The 27,308-nt window shown below is 40.3% G+C and overlaps 1 protein-coding gene across 1 annotated transcript in view; it reads left to right on the forward strand.

Annotated features, from left to right (window-relative positions):
• DKK2 (dickkopf WNT signaling pathway inhibitor 2) overlaps window positions 1-23,463 on the forward strand; it is a 41,634-nt gene extending 18,171 nt beyond the window's left edge. Inside the window, exons 2-4 of the mRNA XM_081998834.1 lie at window positions 21,404-21,554; window positions 22,246-22,395; window positions 22,928-23,463. Coding sequence (XP_081854960.1) covers window positions 21,404-21,554; window positions 22,246-22,395; window positions 22,928-23,178 — 552 coding nt within the window. The 3' untranslated portion in view covers window positions 23,179-23,463. The remainder of the gene's footprint in view (window positions 1-21,403; window positions 21,555-22,245; window positions 22,396-22,927) is intronic.
• The last annotated feature ends 3,845 nt before the right edge of the window (window positions 23,464-27,308 follow it).

Here is a 27,308-nt window from a genome sequence, read left to right on the forward strand (position 1 = left end):
GCAGGGCAACACGGTTTGTCTACAAAGTGTGTTGCCGCAAAGTACTAATGTTCTGCTTATGGAGAAGTGCAGTCTGGGAAAAAAGTAAATAGTTTGTTTATCAGCAAACCGTTGAAATCACGGTACCATGAATGCTATCCCTAATGTAAAATATACAATTCACGTATATGTACCACCTCCCAGCTAGTGCAGAATGATACAATTCAGGACTGATTCATCAGGCAACACATCATTTTTAAAATGAAGCTTTCTGTTCTTTGAGGAAAGATGGTAAAACATCATTATGTCTGGAAAGCAACAAAAATAGAGCACAAAATGAGACTTTTGGGAAAATCAAGCATTCAGTTCCCTGTTTACCTTTTGTTCTGACATGGTTGTTCCTTGGTTAAATTCATGATTATTGCTTTTATATTCTCCTTTCACAAGGGAAAGAACTCACTTCTACCATGGAGCTAAGTTTGGTAGTAATAGTAGTGGTGTGTTATCCAAGTATGGAGGAAAGGCGTGTAGGGACTTAATGGCCAGTGATCCTATTAAAATGTAGCGTTATAAGTCTGCTGTCTCTTCAAGCAGCCATACGTATTTGAAATCCAAGGTTCTTTTTCTGAAAAGAAAAATCACTCTAAGCTATTATAACTTGTGAAAACCTCATTCTCCCTGAATTGCACAGATTTTGTTCCACCTGTGCAAGTCCTCTGAATTGAAAGGAAATTTCAGCAATACAATACTTGTAAGTTTGTGGTATTTGTAAAAGCTAAATCCAAAATCTTTGTGCTCCAGGCTAAGCTGATTTTGTGCTGCAATTGATTTAAGTGATCAGTCAGGCTGTGGAAAGAGGTTTTCCGAAAGTAACTAAAGCATTTCTATATTTAAAATCCTTTCAGGAATTTAGCCAAGGACATAATTTTAGGGATGGTATGGTAAGGAGAATGTCTCTGGCGTTCTCACTGTAATAGCGTGTCCTAATTTGGACCTGTATACTGTTTTTTACATTTTATCTGACTTATGTATCTGCACAGATATGCATATATATACATATACTAAGACTATTTATGGAATGTCGATTAAGCAGGAAAGTTGTAATTTATTTTCTTTTTTTTTGCCAATACTCTGATGTTATTAGAACCGCTTTTGCAATCTCTAGTACCAAGAAAAGTAAAAATGTCATAAAAGAACATTTTCTCAATGAGTTTTGATAAAGACACAAAACCTTTAGTTCTTCTTAGGGAGAAAACCTTCCAGAAATTAGGTCTCCTCAAAACTAAATTATTTACATTTATAATTTTCATTGTTCAGTTTTATTCACTGCTCAAAGCATAGAAAATTTCATTTTCTAAATATCTTTTGAATAAAAGTTTGAAATTTAGAATTAAAGTAAAATTATTTTGAAACAGCCTCACTGTTTGAATTTAGTCAATCCACAAACAGGATGAGGATGATTTTATCTGTTGGAGATAAAACCTTTCCTGGGATCAGGCTGTGCGCTTTTCCTGGTTCACTCATCACCAAAATGCTTTTGGTCAAGAATTTTGCTGGTGATGCACACACTAGGAGAGATTTCAGTTACTTTAGCTGGATCCATGTTAACAGGAATAACAAATGGGGGGAAATATTTACTGTATCAACGAAATTCAGAAACCAGTTGGTTCTAGTTGGATCTGATGAGACAATTTAACATAGTCCCTTACTTCAGCAACCTGATTTCAGGTGGAAAGACTAATTAAGAATAAGAGTTGTTGTAGTGCAAAAACTAGTGTTCCTTAGGTTAAAAAGAACCTGTGACAACAGTTGTCTTTTTCATCTTGAAAAAACTTTGTTGTTAGCACGATGCCAAGAAGAAAAAATAATGTTTGCCATTCTCTTTCCCCTAATATTTTTGCCTTGCCATCTCTCCCAGATTTGTGGGCTGGGCTTGTCTTGCTTCTGTAAGGTGGAGTTCCTTCTGTACTATCTTCAAAGCAATGGGCACCTTTTAGTTTTATTTTGTCATAGCCACAGGACTTCAAGTGGAGAGACTTTTACGTGGGACTCATTGGACAACAGGACATTCTCTCTGCATTAAGACTTTGAGGAAAACCAGAAGCAGTAAAAGTATTTCTTGAGCACTGTTGAATCAGAATATGATTTCTATAGAATTGCAGCTCATCACACTGCCTGATAATTTAGAGGAAAGCTAACACAGGTGAGACATACATATTCTGCCCCAAAGCTTGTTGAAGTTAGCCTAGTGACAATTAGATTTCAGCTTGCAGGGACCGCTTTGACTTTAATTAAGGTCTCCCAAAAGAAATCACCACAGTAATAATAAATGTAACATTGTTTTCATATAGCTATGCAAGAAATCTAGAATGTGAAGTAGAATTTCGCTACTTGGTGCAGCTTGACGTATTCCTGTGGAATCGGTGGGAGATTGCCAATTTCCATCAACAGAAAATCTGGCCTTGCAAATAACTTTAGCTTCTTTTAATTCCCATCATTCTTGAACTATAATGCCACAAAACAAACCTGCATTAACTGTTTCCTCATGTAAGAGTGTAGTTTGGCACATCTGACATAGAACAGTAGTTAGGGATATCAGCCAGCCTTCGATGACTTCAATGTTTTGTAAAATTGTATGTCAGTTGAAATTGCCACTCATATATATGTTGTCTTCGTCCTACTCCTCAGCTTTGGAGGAAATTTAAAACATAGCTATAATGCTTGTTTGCTTGTACAGGTCTGTTAGCTTCTGTTTTTTCTGTCTCGCGTTCGTCATGAGAACTCATTGGGAAACACAGTTGTTGGATACACAGAATTATTTCTAAACATCTTCCTACTTGGTAAGATAAGGATGTCTGATAAAGAAATGTCCGTTCGACATGTGGTGTTGTGACTCACTGGGTAAAACTATTTGTGCGGTGTGATATCAGTAGATTTTCAAACTACATCAAGGAGATATTTATCAACACTGCTGGTTTTTTGTAGCACTGAGAAAAGAATGAATAAGTGTAAAGGAACGGCTTTTTAATGTTCTTCTAGGAGAATTTAAATCCCGTATTTTCCAACAATGTGAATGCTGCTACATTTGAATGCTAAACCAGAAAGGTTTATAGTACATATGGTACCTATTTGAATTTTTTAAATGTCTAATTTCTGCTGTGGAAATGGAGGCCAGCTTGAGTTATTTATTGTGGGATGCAGAAGGAAATCACGACCCTTTGCAGGGACACGTTAGAATCCCTGCGCCATTCAGCCAGTTTTCTCCTGTCACACCTACTTAAATTTTCAAAAAGACGCTTTAATGTATTGAGTGTGCTCTGGATCATACTAGTTCCTGAGCACTTATGACAGCTTTCAGAGATTGCTGGTGGCTCCCAGTAGATTGTAATTCTAGAAACAGGAGCCTGATGCTAAGCATCACCACCTGTTCTCCATTATTTTTCTTCAGAAGAAAACAATGCAAGGATAAGATTACATACTAATGGAACCCATTTTCACTAAATAGGTACATTTGGTCACATGTAATTTGGTGGCCCATAAAAGAAAAAAAGAAAATAGTAAACCATTTTCAAAAGGGAGAAGCAAATAAAACTTAAATGAAGAGTTTCCTAACCACGTTAACTAAACCCAATTCTTACGTGGCAGGTATACCAATATGCAGTATGTAAGTACATACAGATCCCTTGTTGGGATAGCTGTGTTTTCAATTTGATTTGTTGACATATCCTAAAAGGCTTTGGACCTCATTCAGCTCTTTGTAAATCCACTACAGAGCTAGATTTGAACCCTTCTGGCATTTACACTGGAATTCCTATTTCTACTTTTCTTAGAACAATGCAAGTCTTGTCTGTAACTGGGGTTCCTCTGCTGCCTCTCAGTAGAAACAAAATTATATATAACATTGTTATAACAATACTTGCAAATGATGTAGTTGTTTGTTATATTCTGTTATCATTTGCCATATGCCAGCCTGGTCCCATGTTGTATCTCTGCTATACATTCGTGAGACATATATCGAGATAAGTGAAGGAATTTTAAACGTGAAATCCATGCATCTCTATATAGGTTTTAGCATGTGCATGTGGTATAGGTACGCAGGACATTTTTCAAGCCTGAAAGCATACGTATGTCATCTTCTCCTGAAATCCTGAATGCGGTAGAATTCATATAGAATCTGTAATAGCCTGGCTTATGGTAGTCGCTAGTTCTGGTTATGGACGAAGACCAGTCTCTAAATGGTACCCAAATTTGCTTCTTAGCAATTTTTGCAGAGGTTTTTCTTTTTGCCAGTATGTTATTCCCAAGGCTTTTATAAAAAAGCATTGTTTTGTTTTTTGGCTTTTTTAAAGATTTTTCCTGCTTGTGCTGCTTGGTGATTTTTCTCCGAGAGTCCACTTCAGACTGTTGGTAGCCTTTCAGTAGTACTGCTTCTTGAAAACTCTTGGACAAAAAGGGGTGTTTTTTTGAAATAGTGTTTGTTTTCTGAAGTGTCTTAGTTCCTCAATTCTAAAAACAAGATTCAGCAGTTAATTGAAAGGCAGCAAGGGGAGTGTTACTGTACTTTACCCACAGCTGTGCTCTTTTGGGGAAATGAGCTGTTATTAGCAGTGTGTGTTTGCTGTGTGCATCTTGGGAGCTGCCACCTGCCAGTGCAAGCTCCATGCCTGTAGCCTTGTGCCCTGGCACCCCACTCTGGAACAGCCCCCGAGCCCCCTTGGTGGCAGGCACTCTGCTGGGGGACAAGGATAGGTTTCACTCCTCCTGAACAATGGTAAAAGTTTTACCATTCATTTTAGACCCCTTTTTATCGGACAAAACATAGGTAGAATCTGGAGAACTGAAAAGTTTGTAGTCCAGACTTCTGGTATGATCCGTGGGAAGGCATCTAGCAGCGACCTGTGGTGGAGCAACGCCGTGCACTGAAGTTAGAGCTGACAGTAGATGGTAGAGATCCACCACCCTTCTCAGCTGGGGCTACAGACTGTGTCTTTTCTATTTTGCTGCAAGCAGCCTGATATTCAAAGTGCAGAGCTCCCGTATTCCTCATTTGGGGCAAAACCTTCAATCAGGAATCCCATCAGAATCGATGGGGCCGTGCGTGTACTGGACACTTTCTAGGTACTTTGGTCATTTTCTAGAGTAGGTTTGGTGGCTGTATGGAGCAGCGTAAATATAAGCGCCCTCTTAGCCATAATTACCAATGGAGAAAGGCTTAGGGTCAAAAAGTAATCTCGTTTATTCTCTCAGGTGTGTTTGTTCTGCGATATTTGACTGGAGTCTTAACTCTGAAATTGGAACAGGTTTTGCTCCGAGGAAGCAGAGAAAGTAGATTTATGGAGTGCTCTACAGCTGCTTTTCCTGAATGCAGTAATGGTTTTTAAAGTATTTTTAGATTTGCAAATGTGTCTAATGACTTAAATATTTACGGACTTGGTTAGTCTAAAAAAGCAGATTATTTAAGCTTTGCAAAGTCTTATTTCAAGAGTTTCATTTCACATGTGCAAAATTGATTTTTGAGGACATTGTCAGACCATGACATTACTCTGTGCATAAATGAGTGGAGATGATGTTTCAGAAAAATTGACATGCAGTCTTAGCTTTTCTGTAAAAAACCCAGACTATTTGTATGCCTCTTTTCAAAAGTTTGTCCAAATTGCTCTAAAATAACTTAGTGAATGCTTTCAACTAACACATAATTTACATTTTGTAATATTTTTGTGCTGTCATGTATTGATGACCTGCTCTTCAAATCTTTATTAATTTGCTAAGTTTTTAAGGAGTAAATCCATTGTGAAGCCCAACAAAACCACGAGATTATATATCATCGCAAGGACTACTTGCATTAAGGAAGGACTGCAAGATCATGCCTTTTTAGCCTTTTGATTTCCTAAATAAATTAAAACCTTTGTTCCGATTTTGGCTGGGAAAGTACCTTTGTTGGCCAGCCGCAAAATTTCCATTGATTTGCATCAGTTCTTTTCTCACAGAGCAGATAACAGCAGTGCTGGATTGAACATCTAAAAGACGGTGCTCTGGCAGGCTTGGGAGCCTGCACCCGAGCAATGAGCTCTGCACAAATAGCTTTGCTGTTATTCATGTAGCTTGCTAATGAAAACAATGATCTGGGAGAGTCATGAACAGAGTTCTGCCTAATGGAGTCTCATTAAAACAGCAGTTTGCTCCTTTTCTTTTGAACTTTTCAAAAGTCTTTCTTGACATACAGCCGATAGGAATGATAAGGGTACTACTGCACGTTCCTCGGCAAATCTGTTACACGCAGGCGCTTTTCCATTCAGATGTGTGTGTGTATTTACATGAAATATAGGCCTAAGACAGGCTCTCATTTCCAAACCAGATGTACTTTGACTTGAAGACTCTAAGATAATTAACTTGAATTTTTTGGTACATGGTAAACAACTGTGGCTTAGCCATGAGTAAAAAGAAGCTGACACCGAAAAGAAATGAGGAAAGAAGGTCAGCAAAGGTTTGTATAAATAGCTGGAAGACGTCCTGGGGAGGATCCGGGCATTTGTATCTTGCTCCTACCATGCAGTCCCTACTGGCCATCCCTCTACAAACAGCTGGGTTTTCTTGGTGTGACAGATTGTTGCGCTGCTGCTAATGCTGATATTCGACTTCCCTTCACTGAGTTTTATAATGAGGAAGTAAAAATACAGGAGAGAAATAGCGAGGTCAATGATTGCAAAGGGGGGGGGGGGTGCGTAGACAGGCTTTGTTCTCTGTTTAAAGAAAAAAGGGCATGCGTTAGTGTGTGCTTCTTCCTTTATTTTTCCAGATCTCATGATCAAGCATGGTAAATCTTGTTAATAAAAGATGAGGAAAAATGGGAAAAGATTTGGAGAGGGATGTTTTGGAGCAGAGTGATTATGTTCTCTCAGAATGTTCTAGAAAAACGTCAAAATAACAATGTAGTTGTGCACGTTCACGTAATATTCTGAAGTACACAGAGACCTAACTAATGAGCAGTACTTGTATGGTATGGCTTATTGAGGGACTTCTCTCTACCTACACCGATATCAGTGATCTCTAATGTGCTTTTCTGCACATTAAACCTGTAGGCTTCAACATGATTGCAGTGGTTTAATTGAAGAAGAAAAAGTCTTCTATTGAATAAACCTGGATAAAGGTACTTAAATTAGATTAAATCTTTGTAAGTACACTATGTGCTGTCTAAAGCTTAAGCTAAGTATTAAGTAATTCATATGCCCTATTGTTGCAGCTCAAGATAGCCTGACACCCACAAACCAAGAATTTTGACTGATCATTTTAATTATACTGATGAAAATGTATACTTCTCCTTTAGTGAAAAGGCTTACCTCTCTCTCTACAGCACATATCCTAATTGTTAACTGTCTAAGGTAGAGCACGGTCTTGCCTTTGGGCCAAGTCCCGAAGTGTCACGTTTTTAGTAAGGTTCTGTTGATTAAAATGAGAACAGTGCATCAAAGGGACCAAGTATGGGTTTTCAGGAATAAAACCAGTGTTTGCTGTGCACCATGCCTATATATGTAAAAAAAAAAAATTTAATTTGTAACTCTAGCATGGCCTCAGAGAGCCCAAGCTTTGGAGTGAGCTTTAGGGGTGTGTTCAGAGCGGCAGCTTCCCACAGCAGGAACTGGGGCTGTGTAGCAGCTCTTCCTTCCCCTGCAGGCATTGGGGGTGGAGGGAGTCATTGCTCCTTCCTCTAGCCTCTAGCATCCGCACTCAACATGTGGAGCATCAGCACCTGTAAAGTAGGCTGCCATAGAAGCTGATAGCTTCTGTGCCACTGATACCAGGGAAAATGCAATAACAACGGCACTTCAGCATTTCCAGGGAGGGGCATCATACTCCGGACACAGGTCAAAATGCAAAGTTGCAGCAGCACAAGCACTACAGAGGTCTTGTACTCTCTCCTTTCTTCCCTTCCTATGCACGTAGGAAGGCCATCAGGAGACTTGCTTAGGAAACGATGGCAAAACCTGCTGTTTAACCCCTCTCCACGTCATTCTGGTTGTTTTGCATGACTCCCAGGAAGCTAAATTCATGAGTTGATGAGGCAGCAAATAGCGGCGAGGCTGTGTGTCCCAGTGCCCCAGTTTTGACAGATTCTCTTAGTAGGCAAAGTGTCGTTTGCTCCTATCCCATATGATCCTTTGAATTGGTTTCAAGGAAAATGCACCAAATTTAGGAGACGCTCTAACATTTTAACAGCAATACTTTATTACTTTATGGGCTGATTTTCCTACTTGGGAGAAACTTCTGAAGCCAGGAGGAATTGTGCCTGTTTTGGTGGTCAGACCCAGTGGTCGGTGGGGAAGGGCGCTTTTTCTGCTTTTTTTCCTGCACGTTTTCACAAAACATGCAAACACTCAGGTGAATTTAGACCCTTGGATACGCAAAGAGCTGCCTGGTGGTATTTGCGGCTCTTTCAGCAGAGCAGGTGTGTAACCGCCGCTGAGGTAACTGTCGGCTCAGTACAGGTGGAGAGAACTTCAGAGCAGAGTGCTAAAGACGTGGTGGAAAGGGCACCTTGCCAGGGAGGTGTGCTGTCTCGCTTGAGTGCAAAGTATTCTGTGTAGACCTGCCTCCTGGAGAATTTGAAGAGCCGGAAAATGAAATGGAGTTGGTTGAGTTGGGAAATAGACTAAGGAAAGCCATCCAGTGTTACTTCATTACTGTGATGAAGTACTTTTCATTCATGTGAGTCTAGTCTGCTTTTCTGCCTCCTTGCGATGGAAAATGAGCTGTTCCCTAAGAGGTGAATCACGCTTTGTGTACTGTAAACTGTTACAAATATGCTTATATTCTCACAAGCATAAACATATAAATAACATCAAGCGTTTGAATGATTCCACTGCTGCTAGTTGAACTACCCAAGACTTAGTTATAAATATTTTTATCTGCCTAATTAAAATTTCCTTTCTCATTTTTTTTTTCCTCTGCAGTGGCATGTGAAGTACAAGGAAAACAATAAATCACATCTCCTTTACATCTTCCAGCAAACACACTAGCAAAAAAGCAAGGAAGGAAATCTTCCTTTGACATTATCACACAGCCATGATCAATTTAGTTTGATGTGGAGTTTAAGGAGAACTCTGCACATATCCGTGCTCTAAGACTTGTTTGGCAAATAGGCTGAGTAAGTTCATCTGTAAAATATGCTTTAGGCAATCAATTTATTTATGTATAATGTGCTTCTATGGGTATGACTAGAAAGTAGGACTACATTTTTTTTCATACTTGGCTGTTAAATGTGGCCACCTTGATTTGTTTTGTATCCTTGTATAGAGGAGATAATTGTTAAAGACACAGTCATTTATATTTAGCAGATCTGAAAGAAAGGGTACAAGTTCAGAAAAAGAAAGAATCATAGGGTTAAATGGATGAGGGTTGAAGAAAATTACTTGTGTACTGTGGACTTCTTGTGTGGCCTTGGCCTAGCCAAGTCATTTAATTTCCACTACCTTGGGACCACCTGTTTGAAAGAAGAAAGAAAGAAAAAGGTAAACAAAACCAACCAACCAAAACCCTTAAAAGATTTTCTGCCCTTGTTTGGTCTTGCTTACGTAGACTGTCTATCAGTTAAAGAACTGATAGTGCAGAATTATGAGAACGTATAGCACCTAGACACTGCCTCTGGGCATGGTTATAACGCAAATAATACTAACAAGAGGAGCTCAGATATGGGTTAACTACGAGAAAATGCTTGCTAATGAAGCATGCAGTACCCTGGAGAATCCAACTCATGCAGAATAAAAGTTGTCAAGAAGGTGGTGCAATATTACCATGGTTCCTGTTTCTCTGCCTCTCCTAACAAGTATCGGATACACACGGAAGTTTTCATTACAATAAAGTTGCGTGAACTAAAAAGTAATATCAGGTTGCTGCATCTGGCTTAGCTTCAGAAGTGGAAATACAGTTACAGGATAAACGAAAGGGCCACCCACTATAAAGTGTGGGTGACCCGTATAAGGGGAAAAAAAAAAAAATCTTTAATGGATATTTATTCCAAAGGCTGTTACAAAGAAACTGCTCTCAGACTGATGTAGTGCCAAGCATAGAGGATTAAACATTTTAATGACTTTTTGTTGATCAACATCCAAGACATCTAGGAACAAAGAAGAGATTCCGTAACTCCACATAAAGAATATTATTTTCAGACAAGAAGAGAGTGCTTGAAAACATAAGCTCAGAAGATATGGTAAAACGTAGCAGGGAGGAGGATAAATACAAGTCTCAGCTGCAGAACAGCTTATTTTGAGGGTGGAGAACAGACTTATAGTTAATTCAATGTTAAATGCCAGAATCCTAGGTGATTGCATGCCAACCAATGAGGACAGGACGATGTCCATTTTGGCTTGATTCAGAAATTGCATAGGATTACTCCTTCTTCTTTGGATTTCCCCCCCCCCCCCCCCCCCACTTTTATCAAGAAATGACTGTCCCCTGTAGGTAGTGGACCTGAGTCTGGGGTTTTTCCTCCCTCTCATTTTTTCTCTCTTTTCTATGACATTAGTTGTTTTTTCTATGAATTAGATCTTTTTGTAAATCCTATTGTCCTTTCTGTTCTGTGTTATGGTGCCTAGCACTGAAGGAAGTCTTGCTCGAAAGTGGAAAAGGGCCTGTAAGATTGAGAAGAGAGTGCAGTCAGCGTACAATGTCTGGAATGAAAGATGGTCCCTCAGTGGCTATTGCAGACTGAAACGAAGAGCAGTCCCTACTAACTCGGGGGCTGCAGATATAAATGTAGTCTGAAGCCACCCTGTTCTTGCCTCCTGAACTACATGTGCTCAGCTCGCTCTTCTGAGAATTGGGGCCTGGGTTTTTTTTAATTAATAGTTGAAGTCATTACACTATGTAAATATGTTAGCATTTGTCTGGTTTTACTCACAAGTTATTCTTGCCTTGCTGTGTTGTTCCTGTTTTCTTGTTTGTGCAGAATTAACCAGGATAATTTTAAAAGGAAAAGGAAGAAAGGGTAAATAGTGTTGAAACCTTGATTGCCAAGTTATTTACCACAGGCTGAATTTGGGTAGGAATAATAAGACTACAATGATTTTTTTTTTAATCATGCTGTTAGGGGTCCTTTCCTTTTCTGCCATCTTTGGCCTCCTTTGAGTAAAGTGTGATAATTTGCCTTAATAGCCCAGTATTATAATTTTTCCTTTTACTGAGGAGTCAGCTGAACGGCAATATGAGCCTAACCACTTCAAAGAGGTTGCCTGTGCCCTCGGGGGCTGTGACCAAGCCCTTTCTTTGCTGCTCTTTTGCAGGTAGTCCCACTGCATGAGCATTGCTGGCTCCTCCTGCAAGCATAACTGCTCCTACAATGAGCAGGATGAGGAGCCGCACTCTCGAATTGTAATTCTTCCTGTTGCTATGAAGGGGAAAGCCCCATGTTGCATTATTAACTCGTGCTGTTTCCCGGTCTCACTCATGCAGACCAAATGTAAGAACAGAATAAATATCACTTTTTTTGTTTTTTTTTCTTTCCCTGTCCTTAAAACTCACGAACTCCTGTGGCCCTGTCTCTCAACTCTCTGTGATGCACGAGACTGGAGAGTGGGAGCTGGTGCCCTGGCATTTTTTGTTTGTTCTCATATTAAAGCTGGGCTGACTGATTTTTGATGTCTGATTTCAATTCTCTGTAGGTGCTTTGGAGTTCAAAGGACTTGGGTCCCTCTCGGTTCCCCCCACAATGGATCAGTCACAGCCGTGATGCTGCAGAGGGGCTCACGTAGAGCAGGAGAAGAGGGAGGCTGTTTTGAATATCAGATGACGGTGGTGGTTTCTGATGCATAGAGAAAGAACTGGGGATTGAAAGAGGCGTATGAGCCAGGTGTTCTCACATAAATGACCATGAGGGAGACAAACAATAATGCTGACATTCAGTAACGATGTTAGATTGCAGTCAGCAGTCTGCTGAGGTGGAGACTGTGGTTCATCCTTCTCAGACATATGGCATCTGGCTGTCTCTCCAGCTGACACGAACTCATATTTTCAGGGCTGTCCTTTTAAACAGGAGGGCCAGAGAAAATGCGTTTTGAAAACTAGTGTCTTAAGTGTATTTTGCAAGGGATACCTAAGAGTCGTTTCCAGGGTGAGGACTGGAGACACTGCACAAATATTTATAACCTGGAAGCGTTCTCTCTCAGGGCGTTGCAGCAGACAAAGGGAGTTTTTGCACTGACTTCAATAAGACAGGGTTTCCCCCTTGTTTTTTCTAGACTCTGTGTGTGTTTAAAAGCAAAGGAAGTTTACTTCCTTAGTAGCTATACTACAGAAGGTAAATCTGTCATCTCATTTTTCTTGCTGCGAATACATGCTTGCAGAGATGGTTCCCAATAAAAGCTCCACCTTGAAAGTGCATCATAATTTGGGGATGTTCAGACCCAGGTGTTAGAACAGTAACTTACTGCCAGTTCCCAGCAGTGTTGTTCTACTCCTAGCCACAATATCTGACTATCTACCTGTGGTTTAATGCTTGGTGCTTTGTGAGCCATAGGATCTGCTAGCTGTTCCCATCTGGATAGTATTCTTATATTAATAAAAACCTCCATACTTCTAGAGTTAATAGATCCAGAGGGAAACCCGTTTTTGGCAACCCACTGTTCATCCATCGCAGTAAACATGTTGATCAAAAAGCCAGAACAATCTTACTCTGGAACAGATGATAAATAGTCAATTAGAGACAAAACTAAAAAGCTAAAGCATCAGAAAAGGGGTGGGGAAAAGACAGAGATAAAAGGGCAAGAACAGTCTGCTGAAAAGGCTGGACATAGAACAAAGTGCATGTTAACCAACCTTTATTCTTTGAGCAGTCTTTGGTGATGCATTCGAAAATGACATAAAATCAGGACCTAGAGGCTTTCCGTCGCATTGATTTAGTACTACATTGTTTACTTCAAAGATTACCTAACGTTGTTCTGATGCTCTCTGTTGTAATGTTGCTCCTGGTAGTTCACCAGACAATATGAGTCATACACATTGAGACAAAGTTCATAAAATTTGGGGTAAAACTGATTGTTGCCCAAACTTTTGAACCTTCTTTAACCATGTCTTCTGTAAGGTACCAGTTCAATGTAACAGGAAGCCTTCTTCAAAATCAAGCAACATAGGAAGCTCATGGTCTCTCCAAATGTTGAGAAGGAAGCACTGCTATGTATGGTCATGATAAGAGGTAGGGAGGTCATGATAACCCATGGTCATGATAAGAGAGAGGGAGGGAAAACTTGAGCACCTGCATATGTGCGGGGGGGGGGGGCGGGAAACGTAGTATGCTTCCTTTGAAATGGCATGATTCAGCAGAGTGACAGCGATACGGACGTAAGGTTGATAATTTGTCTTAAAGGTGTGATAGAACAGGAAGACCCATAGCTGTGTTGCCTTGGGAACTACAATGGATATGCTGCATCCTGGTGACAGTTTTCGGCTGTTTTGTGGTGCAAACAACATACATCTGTGTATATTTTGGGCATGGTGTGCTGTCTTTTAAGTCATTTGGAAATATAACTCATTCCAGGTTTTAGCTAGATTGGGAATTGAAGGTGAGTCAAGTTAAATAAACTGGATTACTTTAAATGCCTTAAACCTTTGAGTTTATACTTTCATAATGCATGTAAAATGCACTAGATCAAGGCCAACTTAATTCAGATAATAGTATCTACCCAGGAATTTAATTTGATCCACTTGCAGTCTTTCAGATTACTTTCTCTGTACGTCCTCCTGAAGCCAAGGCTTCAGACAGCCAAGGAGGACAGAAAATGTAGGTAGTTCTGTAAGAAAAGGTGTTGAATTGTAAGCTGTTGAATTAGAGGTTCTGCTGTAGACCCAAAATGCTTGTTGAAATCCACCACGCGGGCCAGGAGATCACAGAGGGGGCTCAGAGTGTGAGTGAGTTTTCATATGGGAAAAGCCTTTGGAGGTTTTCTGTCTGCACTGGAAGAGGCACCACTTGCACTGGCTAGCTCTGCGTGCAACAGGGCAACACGGCTCCTGTGTTTGTTTTAAGGTGTTTGACACTCTTTCTGTCAGGCGCGGCTACACGCTCCTCTAAGCACAGTTCCCCACATAAGTGCCTTCCGCTTGCAGAGCGGGAAGTTGTTTTCCATTTTTGTTGGGACGAGGAAAGCCTGAGTCAGGACCTGCATGAGTCCTGCAGCCTTGTCAGTTCAGAGGGACCTCAGTAAGGTTTGGGTTTTGGTTGTTAAGATCTGAGTTTTCTTTGGCTCTAGCAAATCGTAAGAGCTGGACTACTGCACGTTTTAGAAATGTTCTACCCCTGGTGGTGTAGCAGTGAACTGAGTATTACTTTAAAACATGAATATTTATTGTCCTAATAATGCAGGCTTCTGGGGCCATTAGCCACAGAGTTTGAAGGAATTATCTTTGGAGGCTGCAGTGCACGTATTCATGATGTAGCACTCTGTGAATCAGACCTCATGAACAGCAGCGCTGTTTTAAGAGTTAAAAATAAGTTATTGCTAGAAGAAAGTTCTTATGCTTAATCTAGAGGCAGAAGATGGTGCTTTTCCCTCTGGGTCTGGCAGAGAAGTGGGTCAGAGCTGTATTATTTTAACAAAAAGGAGGTTTGGTGAGAAAAAATTGAATCGTTAAACTTGTCATGGCAACTGAATGGAGTAAATCTGTTTCATTGCAACTACTGTGAGTTTTGCTTTCAGGAGTGGTCTGTGCCACAGCAGTCACTGAGAGTTGAGAGTTTCTGGTGAGATCAGTCTGAGACAGGATCCATGTCTGGAGCTGTCTGAGAGCACAGCGTGATTTCCTCTGTGGGATAAATTAACCATGGCTTTCTGCTTGTGCACAGCGAGATCCCTCGCTATCATCTATGCTTGTGTTGAGCTAAGAATAGAAAAAAGCAACATCAGCAGTGCTGTGGGAAAACTGCATTGCTCCAGATGTCTACTGATAAACTCTTTTCTCATTTGGGATTACAAACAAAATAGTAGTAAATGATGGTTATTTCTCATCCACATCTTAACGTACAACTTTGCTTAGCAGCTAGGAGAAAGCCGAGCTGAAGTTTGTCAGTTAGACATGGATATGTCTGAATACACTTGACAAGCTATCAGAAAGTAGTTTAATTGCTTTGCAGGGCGAAAAACAACCCACAAAGGTTCGGGAGTTCATTTGTTCGTTTGTTAAAAAGCTTTGACTTTCGCCCTTCCCCCTCCATTTTGCTTTATCAGATTTACGTGGTTCTGAATGAAGGGCTCTTATTTCCATTGTTACAAAGGTTTGTGTCCTGTGAGATCATGTTAGGTCTTCTCCTTGACTTTCATAAAAAGGATCTTCATTCTATCTCCAAAGAGATGAGTAGGACAAAACCCGCGTGTGATGTATTCATGTAGCTCTACAGTCCGCATGTTGTATGTAACGGTCACACCAATGTTGATCTGCTAAAAACAAATTTGAGATCCCAACTCAGAATCAGGCCCAACCAAGGATCCAAACAATGACTTGCATTCTTTGTAATTAGTCTTGACAGCAGGCTATTTGGTTAAAGCATATGTTTGCATTTCCTAATTTATTGGCATATTTTTACTTTGGATTAACTAATTCTTCAGAGAAAAAGAAATGCAAAAGCAGACCTGGCACCCCTGTGGCTATTTCATATGTTTGCTCTATGGGGACTAAGTCCTTGCTCGGAAAGATCTATCCTGTCCAAAGGAGAAGCTCTCACCATGATTGAGCCAGTTGGTTGCTTCATCATGCCTGATGGCTGTGGAATATTAAGCAATATGTGCAGTCCCGAGACTAAAGGGCAAACAAGCTCTATTGTTCATCTTTTATGTGGAGGGTGGAAATTCTGTCCTCTTGCCTATAGTTCAGGCCAGTTTTGATCATCTAGCTAGCACACTGGCCATAGAGAGGTCAGCTTCTATCTCCTTTACAGGGATTATTTTAAAATTTATAAAAGTATAATTAATTGAAATAGAGAAAACAACCTTTTTTACTTAAGTAACAAGTCAGTAATAGACTGAGTTGTAGTACCGATTCATTTGTTGTAAGCTGTCTTCACAGGCGTGGTATGAATATAAAAGATTATACAGATGCGATATAAAAGAGAAGTCTTTTGACAGCAGAAAAAGACATTTCTGCTGGATGTGATAGCATAACCTAGCAGCACAGGTATTTGCATAGGGTATTAATAACTAGGGATTCTGTATGTACAAGACTCTGAGTAGTAGCCTAAATTTGATTTCTAACACACTGGTACCTAGGAGGGACCATTCCTGGGATAACGTATGTGTCCATTTTCTTGAGCCACTTCTCTCACCTTTGCAATAGCTACTGCCTCTTTGCCAGGTGAGAGTGTGATGAAGGATTGGCCTGGTAGCTCTACAGTGCTCCTACTTTCTGGCTGTGGCTTTTCTCCTGTTCTTCAGCTCCATCCCCAGTACCATCATGGGATGCCTGTATGAGACAGAAGCTGGCCCAGTGTCCAGTACAGTAACCGCAGTGATAGTGTCACTTAGGCGGTACATGAGACTTTAGTTCTCTTCTTGAGTGCTGCTCAGCATCCACAGAAAAAGGGTAATGAATAACCTTCGTGCTATTTCTGCTGTTGGGAGTGGTAGTAGTCATGATCTCCTGCCATCACCAACTCTGCACTTGGACTTTATGATGTGTTTAAAAAAAAAAAAGTTAACTGCTTCTGGGGGAGTCACTACTGATACCTCTACCACCAAATCACTTACTTAGGCACAGCTCCTCTCAGTGTTGAAGGTGGGTCTGAAGCCAGCAGTGTCTAGGACTGCTTGTGCTGGATAAGTGATGACACAGCCTAGGTAAAAATGCCAGTGGCTCTTCCTGCCTTTCCTCTGACATAGTTAACTAGTACAGTGTGGAGTACCTTCAGCATAAAAACAAATGACACATCATAATATGAGCAAATGAGAGCCTGGTGACTAAGACACTGGCAGGGAATATTGTCTTCAGGTATTTGCTGGAGGCCATACTGAAATTCAAACCCTTATCTCCTAAAGCTCAATAAAGTGTTTCTGCCATCAGTCTACTCACTCACCCTTCAGCATGTTACAGCATCTGTCTTGCTCTCTCCCTGGAGTGCTTCTCCATTACGTTTTATAGTGCCAGGCAGAGGGACTCGGACTGACTGACTCCATAGCACAACAGTTCCACCGCTTAGTATCGCTCCAGCTTGCGGTGAAACTCTGTGGTTCAGGATGAGCGTATAGAATATGCAGGATAGTAAATGACTCCAGCAAAAATGTCAAGGAATCCTCATTGCAACTGAGAAAAGTTGCTAAGTTAGATCTCCTCTGCCAAAAGGGGAAAACAAAGGTAGAAATACACCTCGCTCCCGCAGACTCCTCAAATCAAGGGAATGGCGTTAGCCACTTAGTCACAGAAGTTAGATAGTCAGTCCCTTCCTCAGCCTCACCGGTGAAGTTAATACAAAAGGAAGAGCCTCAGTAGTACTCCTGGAAGGACTTGTTCAACTATAAAAAACCCCAATGTTTCTCCTCTATCATCTGCATCGTTTGACTTGAGTGCTTCTATCACGTGCTCTTGGCATTTTGAATATAAATTCAGCAAGGTCAGGAAAGGAGATTCATATTCTCTCTCTCTCAAAAAGAAAAGTTTAACATTTACATGTTGCTATGACCTGGCTGGCAAAGGTTAGTCTTAGTAGACTGATGCAGGGGACATCCTGGCACAGCATGAGCAGCACCCATTTAAATATCTAGCTGGAATCCTCCAACATTGAAAAAAAATCCAGTACATCTTTGCTGTACATTTTTGGACATGCATTCAACAGTATTTTTTATACAAGCATACAAAAGTAATGGGAATGACTGAGGAGAAAACATCTCGGCAAGCAATGCTCTTAATCAGGCAACACGTTCTGAAAATGCGACTCATTATCACAGGCAAATCTAGTTTATGTCATGCTACGGGTGACTTGTTTGCCTGTAATCTGGGCTAGAAAAATTAAATAAGATTGTTTAAATGCAGCTTTAGGGAGTGCTACATATTTTATCTCGGTTTCATCTGGTTTCCCATAATATCAAAGCTGTGTTTAGTGGATAGAGATTTACGACCAGAAAATGATATGTATAGCTGAAGAATGTGAAGGGATGATGTGCCTTGTAGAATTAGTTATCATTGCTGGGGAAGTAGAGCTGGTTTACAGCTTGCTTTTTCCTGCTCCATCTGGGACCGATTTGTGTCTTTGTGTTGTATATAGGAAATGTTCCCTGCAATTCTCTAACCGTAAAGACTGTGTTGCAGGCATTGTGGTGTAGGAGATTTTGAAAACCTTTACTCATGCATAGACAATTGTTAGCATGTATATTTTTACAAGTATGTTTTCTTTATCCGGTATTTTTAAATATATATACATATTTATACATAGATTGGCTCAGCTACTGCCAACAATGAGGCAATTATGAACACATTTTCCCCTCTGTTAGCCAAGGCTACGTCCACACTATATTAATTTGTTTTATTTTTGTGTTTCAATACTGAATGCTGTGCAGCAATAGAAATTAATTTGCTGGGAGCAGGAGTTATTCCAATGAATGTCTAGTGACTAGGAGGCAGACGCAAGGCTATGTAGGCTTTTTTGTTTCAAGCTCCCTGTGATTGGTAGCTAGGATATCAAATGGATGGTGGTTTTGGAAGAATGATCAAGGCAATTGATGGCATCGGGCATTTGCAAGAGGGTTTTTCATCTAGCTGGCTGGCAGCTGGTCTTCGGGGGTTTTGAACGGACTTGCCAGTTGTTTTCTGAGCTACATGTAACACAAAACTATTTTTTGATGTGCTGCAGTCATTTGCCTTAGGGAGGTGAATGTTTTGGCTTATTTTTTTAATTTCAAAAGTGTCATCTTTAGTTAGGATGGGGCTCCAGAGTGGGGCTAAAGGCTGAGTTACATCACTTTCCTTGGGAATTTTTAATGTCAGAATTGTCTTTTGTTACTTTTACCGTTCTTAAAGACAGAGCTAAGAGTTGGCAATTAGATGCATATCTTAAAATATCTTTTACATATCACTCAGCCGAAAAAGCCAAAAGTAGAACAGACGCTAGAGATGGTATGTGAGAGCATTCATTAGCACTATTCAGGATCAGGGAACTCTTTTTTTTTTTTTTAAAAAAAGCTATTCGAGGAACCAAAAGAAAACTGCAAGTAGGCTTCTTGCTGACAACTTGCAGGTGTATACCACATGCCCATATTGGAAAAAAGATGCGGTTATGAAGGTCTTGATGACAGACAAGGGTCTAAAATGCCTTCATCTCCAGGTTTTAGCTTGTTCATCTGTTTTTCATTTGCATTTCCCCCAGCTAGCAGTGTTAGTATTTTCCAAATTCAGTATAACCATGCACAGGTCTATATAAAATTGTTTTTCTGCATTGTAAGATCCTTAATTTAGTAAGGTCTCATTTAAGTCGGGGAAGCCTTACTTTTATGGTAACTATATAATAAATTGTAAGTCAGTGTTAATGATTTCTTACTGGAAAAATGAGGGAAAAGCGTGATGGGATTGAGGGCAGGGCATGGCACTTTAGTTCTGCTTTGCTAGAATAGGTAGAATCCACTTATGCCTTAAGAGTACCAAACAAACAGGTGAGTGCTTGCATTTGTCTCTTATTACTACTCCTAGCTAAAAGATCTGGTTCTCTCTGATCTTCATCCTCTCGAGGATGAAGGCAGGAGGAAATGTTTATTCTTAAGGAAGAAAGACTTACACGTACATCAGGTTACTCTAAACAGCTGCACTCTGGAAAGACACATACTCAGAGGGCAGAAGTAGTTGGGGCAGCAGCACTTGGGAAAAGTCCAGGCAGCACTTTTGGTACTGTAAAGTAAATTTTGACGAAGCAAACAACTCATGAAATCACGTGGAAATGATATGGTTCTCCCTCCCACTAATGGCACTAGAGAAACTCGCTTGGTTTTATCATCAGACCTCTCGTTTCTTCTGTGATTCTCAACAGAATAGCACAAAGACAGAGAAACAAGTTGTTCTCCATCTAAAAGAACAATTTTCAGAGGAAATTCTCGATAGCCTCCAAGTTTTTCTTTTCTGAGAGCAATATAATCAAGCCTTGATTTAAAATATTATTAGAAAAGTAATCAGCCTACATTGAAAATTAGTCAGTTGAGCTTTTTGTTTGTGGTGAAAAATTAATTGCAAGAGTCATTCTGAAAACAGTAAAAGCAATACTTGGATTTATTTAAAATGATGGAGAAAATTAGCTGAGGAAGTGTAAACATCATTTTCCAGAAAGGGCCCGAAATTTATTCTCATGTTTTTATCTAAACAAATTCCTCAAGTATAATTTTGAGGAATGAAAAAAATCTATGATTAATTTAATAGGCAGTAAAATTAGATGCAGACAGAGCATAGTTGTAGCTGTGTGGGAGTCAGCAGAAAGGATCCTGGAATGTAGCAGTGTGTGTTATGTCTCCTTAAAGCATCATGTCTTTTCCTCTTGTAGGAACAAACTTTTCTTTCTCTCTCTTTATGGGACAATACAGTGCTTTCACACCCTTTTTTTAAAAGTCAGTTTTCCTGTAAGATAATGCTGCTTTTGATGAATATAGGAGAACTGTATACATGTGTCTCTGCTAACAGGGAATTATATGTGCAAGACAGTTTGTGCTCTATTATAAAGATTATATTCCATGCTGCATACCATAGTGCGTTATTTAGCACGTGGCAAGTTTAAGGAGCACACTAAGCCCTTTGATAACCTGAAGTAAAGGTTATCAAAGTGAAATGGTGATCAGTGCTGTTTGTTCACTTCCAAGGAGTCCAACTGGCGTGGGCCACTGGGGCGTGGTGCAATTGCAAAGGAGCTTGTACCAACGTGGTGTAGATGTTCACCAAGAGAGCAGTGAACTTATTATCTGTCAGTGTGTTTGACAACTATCAAAGGAAAATGTCAACTTGGAGTTTAAATTAAAATGTTACCTATTGCAGGGCATGTTTCTGGGTTCTTACTGACTGAGAGAAATTGTATGGCTCCGTTTATTCATCACTGTGGAGTTTTAAGCTCTTGCCTAGAGGCCTGAGCCCACAAAAATATTGAGTTCTCTTGTGCCAACATATGTTTGTGGCAAAAAAAAGGATGAAACCACTTGGGAGCTGCTTGTAGCTCCCTAATTTTTTAAGCATACATCTTCACCAGCAGCATGAGCTTGAAGATTGCTATATGGCTGCAGTGAAGCATGCCTACCTGCATCTGCTGGCCCCAGTGAATGGTATCTCAACTGTCAGCTGTTTTGTTTGGGGATTTTGGTTGGTTTTTGGTGGGTTTTGTTGTTGTTGTTGGGTTTTTGTTTTGTTTTGTTTTGTTCCTTAAATGGGCTGCATACATGCCTTGTACAAAGCAGTGCTTCACTGCAAACCTTTCTTTTACCTCCCCCAGGCCTATCCTTGTACCAATGATAAGGAATGCGAAGTTGGGCGATACTGTCACAGTCCTCATCAAGCCATGTCCGCATGCATGATGTGCCGGAGGAAGAAGAAGCGCTGCCACAGAGATGGCATGTGCTGCCCTGGGAACCGCTGCAACAATGGTACGTCAGTCATTTCTTGGTTTTCCTCCATAAAATCAGCATTTTGATAGCGTCTATTAACTCTGAGTGTTCCTAGCAACAGCGTGTCTTTTCTGGGTGACTGTACTTCTTTTTCTAAACTAAGAAAACGTAATTCTCTACTTCATTCCACTCCATTTTCTTTAATATTGTTTCTATGCTTAAGGCTTGCATATGACCAGACTTCTTCCTGTTTTGGGGTGGGGAAACGCACAAACGATGCTGCTGCTGGCTGAAATCACAGCTGTACATTCAGTGTGGTTTGATTGGAATCAAAATAAAAAAAAATACACTGGAATACTGTACAGAACCCATATTTTTAAGGAAGCAAAAGAGACTTACTTAATGAATCCATGATCTACTCTCCCTGGGGGGTGTGGTTATAACCGTGCTGTTTGCATTCCCATACTGGCTGGAGACTGGAGAGAGGTGTCTACGAGGCAGTCTCCAGGTGCTCAGACCATAAAGCCCGAGTGACAGGGAGTGAAGCAGAGCTGCAGTGACGTTAGGTGCCAGGGATCAGGGACGGAGTTGTGATTAGGGCTGAGTGTCAGAGGCCAAGCCCCAGCACTTTCACGGTCACGGTCCCGATCCTGGTCTGTGTACTTGCACTCTGCCTCTTGGCAGCTTTTCCTCTTGTTCAAATCTTTGGCTGACCGTCTTTTCCTCACAGGCATTTGTATACCAGTAACTGAAAGCATCCTTACACCTCACATCCCTGCTCTAGAAGGGCCACGCAACAAGAAGAATGGTCATTATGCCAGCAAGGATTTGGGATGGCAAAATCTAGGGAGGTCACGCTCCAAGCTGTCACACATAAAAGGTAGGATCACATTTGCACTACGCTGCTTTGTTCCTTCATGTTATGAATCATGTTATTGCTGTTAAGATACAGCAATGCAAACCAGAAATAGGCAGTGATTTCACAGGGAGTGAATGTCTATCATGAGAATTCACAGCATGGCTCAAAAAGTGATGTAACGCGTCAGCCAACAGTTCCTGCAATTGAAATAGCATCTGCTTTCTTCTCTGTATCAGAGGTGGACTGACAATCCCTTTTTCAGGTGTGCAAGATTGCACGCATCCTCCTCTTCAAACAGTCATGTAATTAAACACTTGTAATTCTACTTACAATCCTGTAGCTGAATTTCTCTTTGCTAAGTCTTATGGCAGAGCTCACTAATTACCCCCTTGAACCTGCCTAATTCGTCTCTTCCCTTGTGTTTACATCCTTCAAATAGCCACAGATGGAAATATCATCTCTCCTTTTTCTGAGCTTCATTTGTATCAGCCTGCACTGAATCTGTACTTTCACATTTTTCCATGAGGTAAAATAGTTTGGTTACTCTTTTTAGGACACGAAGGCGATCCCTGCCTACGGTCATCAGACTGTATTGAGGGACACTGCTGTGCTCGCCATTTCTGGACCAAAATTTGCAAGCCTGTGTTGCATCAGGGGGAGGTGTGCACCAAACAGCGCAAGAAAGGGTCCCATGGACTGGAGATTTTCCAACGATGTGACTGTGCCAAGGGGCTGTCTTGCAAAGTATGGAAGGATGCGACCTCCTCCTCTAAATCAAGACTTCACGTGTGCCAGAAAATCTGAATGAGGATTGGGAAGACAGTATTAAGTGATTGTGGCTTTATGTATTTAATGCATTACGGCATAGCTGGAAATGAGGACTGCAAATGAAAGCGGAACGGCTAAAGTAACAGTTAGGGTAGGAGTAGAAGTCACACCAAATGCATTTCTTTTTGAGCTGGTGGTAAACACAAGTGCAGCTGGAGTTCTCCTACTGTGCAGCTCTTCTGTAAATAACTTCTACAGTTTGTGGGAAATGCTAGTATGCAAACAAGTACAGTGGAAATTAATGTCACTTACCTTGCTGTGTTGTCCTGTGATGTTTCAGGGGTTCGGTTTTTGGGCTACAGTGGGTTTCCAGCGTGGTAATGGCTGCTAAGTAAATTGTATACATTTGTACTCCTATAGGAAGCAGTGCATGCCAGGAAGACTCATCTGTCAACGCGTTATTGGTCACACTGCAGGTGTGAGAAATGGAAATAAAGTTACTGTGAATGTCCACACGCCCTTGTCATTCAGGGCTGACACTTCAGCAAAGCAAGCACTCCTGCAGGACAAGAGTGCTGATTTGCAGGCCCTCAAGACAGAGGTGAAAATTTTCCATCTCGCAATTTCAAGAGAGCAGCAGTTTCTTTAAGAGGAGGCATTTAAACAGGGTTTTGTTTCCTATACATAGGTAAATTGAAATGCTTTATGTAGTTCAACATCATAGTATGGCTCTTAATCGCTTGTATTTGCCTCAGTTTACTGCTAGTATACATTGGGTTGAACAGATGAAGCAAATACGCGCATGCTGAATCCAGAATTATATACAGGCAGTTGCTCATTACTCCTAAATATACTTTCTTTGCCTAAGCATACTTGCATTATAGACATTTCCAAAAGACATAGCAGAGTGATGAAGTGCCTAACACGAAGAGCTATGAAGTTGTGTCACTGTTGCTGTTAGAGCAGATGATGTAGGCAGTTGTTGAGGTGTTTAGAGCATGCTGCTACAAATGCAAATTTTTACATTTTATTAGTAGCAACAGGTTACTGATGGCACTCTGCAGACATATAACAGATTTGTTTCTTAGAGGCAGCAAAGAAAAAGGAGTTGGCTCTTGTGAGCACCTCCTCTCCTGCACAACAGGATGTAAGAAGATGGTACAACCGCAAATGACTTGTTGAACGTCATGCGATGTCACAACATGCCAGCCTCCAGCATGCATTCAGCCTGAACTTGATGTCCTCTCAGTCTGGACTATTCTGCTAGGAATGATGGAAGTACGTGGACTGTGGAAACAGCTGACAACTCTACATCGTTTGTGTATCGGTTGAAAGAAAGGACAGTCTCTATCTCTTGACTTGTCTCCCAGGTCTTTTCAAACTTTTTTCATTTTACTTATTTGCAAGTATTCCTTTGTATAGACATTGGTAAAGAGACTGATATTTCTTTAAAGAAGTCTGATTTTGTAACTGACCTACTGCTAAGTTGTAATTACCTGTTTATAATTGCCTATTTTTATGTTTTCATGTTTAATCAGTTATGAACAATGTGGGTGCACGAATATGTAGTTTAACTTTGAAGACCGTGTCACCCATACCTAAGACACCTTCTTCCACTGACATGTCTCCACCAGCGGTTGTTTTAAAGCTATAGCTTAGCTACAGCACCAACTCAGACTTCCTTATTAGAACACAGACCTCAGCTACATCGCCTTTATCTTTTATAGGAGTCTAAATCAGAGGAGTATTTCATGCATCTCTTTCCCTACTGGAGTTATTTTTTATTGACCTAGAGGGACTGCTCAGAGACAGGGTCTTCTGTTTTTGTAATAGTCTCAGTCAGAGTTTTATCTATCATTGCAACTCTGCTTATTTCAGAGTTTTTCTAGTGTAACTGAAACAGGAATAAGGCTCAGAAATAGCATAATTTCAAGATATTAAAGTACAGGAACCAATTTTGCAAGTGTTACTTACACTGACACAGCGCATACTCAGCAGAGGAACTTTATTGCTCTCGTTGTGACTATATATGAAATAAAATTACACCCAGCGTGAGCGGGGGGGTTGCAGAAATGGGCTCTCAGTAATTTTTAGCTCTTCTTTATCATTGGCCTACCCCCACTTTTCCTCTTGCAAAACATAGTTATTCGGGATAATTTATTTACAGGAAATGTTTAATGAGATGTATTTTCTTATAGAGATATTTCTTACACAAAGCTTTGTAGCAGAATATATGTGCAGCCTGTTGACTTTAATGTAGAAAAAATGTATAATAAGATTAAATATATTAAATGTCCTTTCCCATTCCTCCCCAAATATTTTACCCATATTCTTTTCCTTACCTGCTGCTTAAGAAGAGTAGTTCTTTCTGGACAGATATGCAAATCTATTGAAAAAAATACATATATTTTAGCTGTACAAGAAAAAGCATCTGATTGTACATGTGTCTTAAAGCACTCTGTAGGCTGAGTTTTGGTAAAACATATGAAGAGCATCTTAAAAATCCCCACGTGTCATTTCTACAAAACCGGTTTAAGTCGCAACTATCCTAAACATTCGGGAATAAGTTTTGGGAATAACACACCTGGATGCATAATGTTCAATCAACCAGGTTAAAGAGGAAAGGTGCCCAGACACATTCCCTGGATACTGATGCATACCAGAGAGTCTCACGGTGGGTAAAGCTGGTATTCAAACCACATGGCATTTTGCTGTAGGTTACTGCATACAAATGCATTGCTGCAAGATCTATAACTAGCAACTCTGAAATGGCAGATAACAGCGTTCAGCTCTAATAACATGAAACAATCCATGTGACACAACTGAAAATATTGCTATTAAAACCAGCTCGGTTCTCGTCCCAGGAAAACCCCTGCAGAGCTCCATAAATATTGCAAAATAATGGCTGTGGTTATTGAGCAATGGTCTCAATATCCTTGTTACTTGTTTTTGGGAACCCTTTGCTCACACAGATGTACATTTGGAGGATGGAATGGTCTCCAAGTCGCACTAGTGTTTGTACAAAATGAAAAGGTTTTGCTACTGTTATTTGCAATATTTGGTGGGTGGGCCTTTCAAAATTCTAACACTTTTAACAACAACATAATAAAGCTGCGAGCATCTTCAAAGCCAAATGACTTCAACAGAGCTAAGGCTGCCAAAGCCTTCAGAGATTTACTCTGGGAACAAAAGCAATAGGCACAGGCGGTTCATTGCACACCACAAATACTGAGCAACATAGCTGAACGGAATAGCATGCAAGCAGTTTCGCAAGATTGAAGTTTGATTGTTTAGAAGCCATTCAGCTAATATTTTGGGGAAATATACATCAGTTTGAGAATTAAAAAAAGAGCTAAATTTGGGGATAATTGGTCTCACTTACTGTGTCACTCATCAAGGAAATTAAGAGTGACGTTGGCTCAGTAACATTTCAGAAATCTGCTGTCATGACACAAGTACTGAAGAGATTATTGCTGAACAATTCAAATACTCTTCCTATTAGCCTAGAATAGCCTCAGCAATGCAACATCTCTTTGGAAATACTTAACTTTCCTAAAAATAAGTGATTTTTACTCTATAACAGCATATGTTTTATTTACAGTATAAATGTGGGTGTGTGTCTATTATTGTACTATTTGCTTTGTCTTATGTTGTTTGCGACCCATAGTATTTATGATTTTAAACATTTTTTAATGAAAGCAATTAAAATAGATTTATGCTCTTACTTGTATAACAACACTTTCAACAGCATCTGACACCTAAATCACAATTCACTGGAATTCAAGCTGTCTTCTGTATATTTGACTTTCCTGCTCATTGTCTCAACCACAGCAAAAAAAAAAAAAAAACAAACAACCCAAACACCACGAACTGTCTTGGGCAGAGGCTGAGAAGAAACATTCCTAAACTGTTCCTTGTCACCAACCCACCAGCCCTCTCTGCTTTCACTTCAGAGTCCTGCATCATCACCCCCAATGGAAAAGGTAGATACTATCAAAGAAAATTTGCATTTTTCATACCTTCCAGTTTCTTTTCCTTCTAGGAAAGCCATTTAGAAAAAAGATATCCTGAAGGTCAATGCCAGCAGAAACTCATACAGCAGATACTCTAAGCTAAGGCTTTTAGGAGTCTTGAGATCTATCCTCTAACTTTCAAAAACTTCATTG

The sequence above is a fragment of the Phaethon aethereus genome (genome assembly GCF_964289735.1).
Source record: "Phaethon aethereus genome assembly, chromosome: 4".
Lineage (NCBI taxonomy): Eukaryota > Metazoa > Chordata > Aves > Phaethontiformes > Phaethontidae > Phaethon > Phaethon aethereus.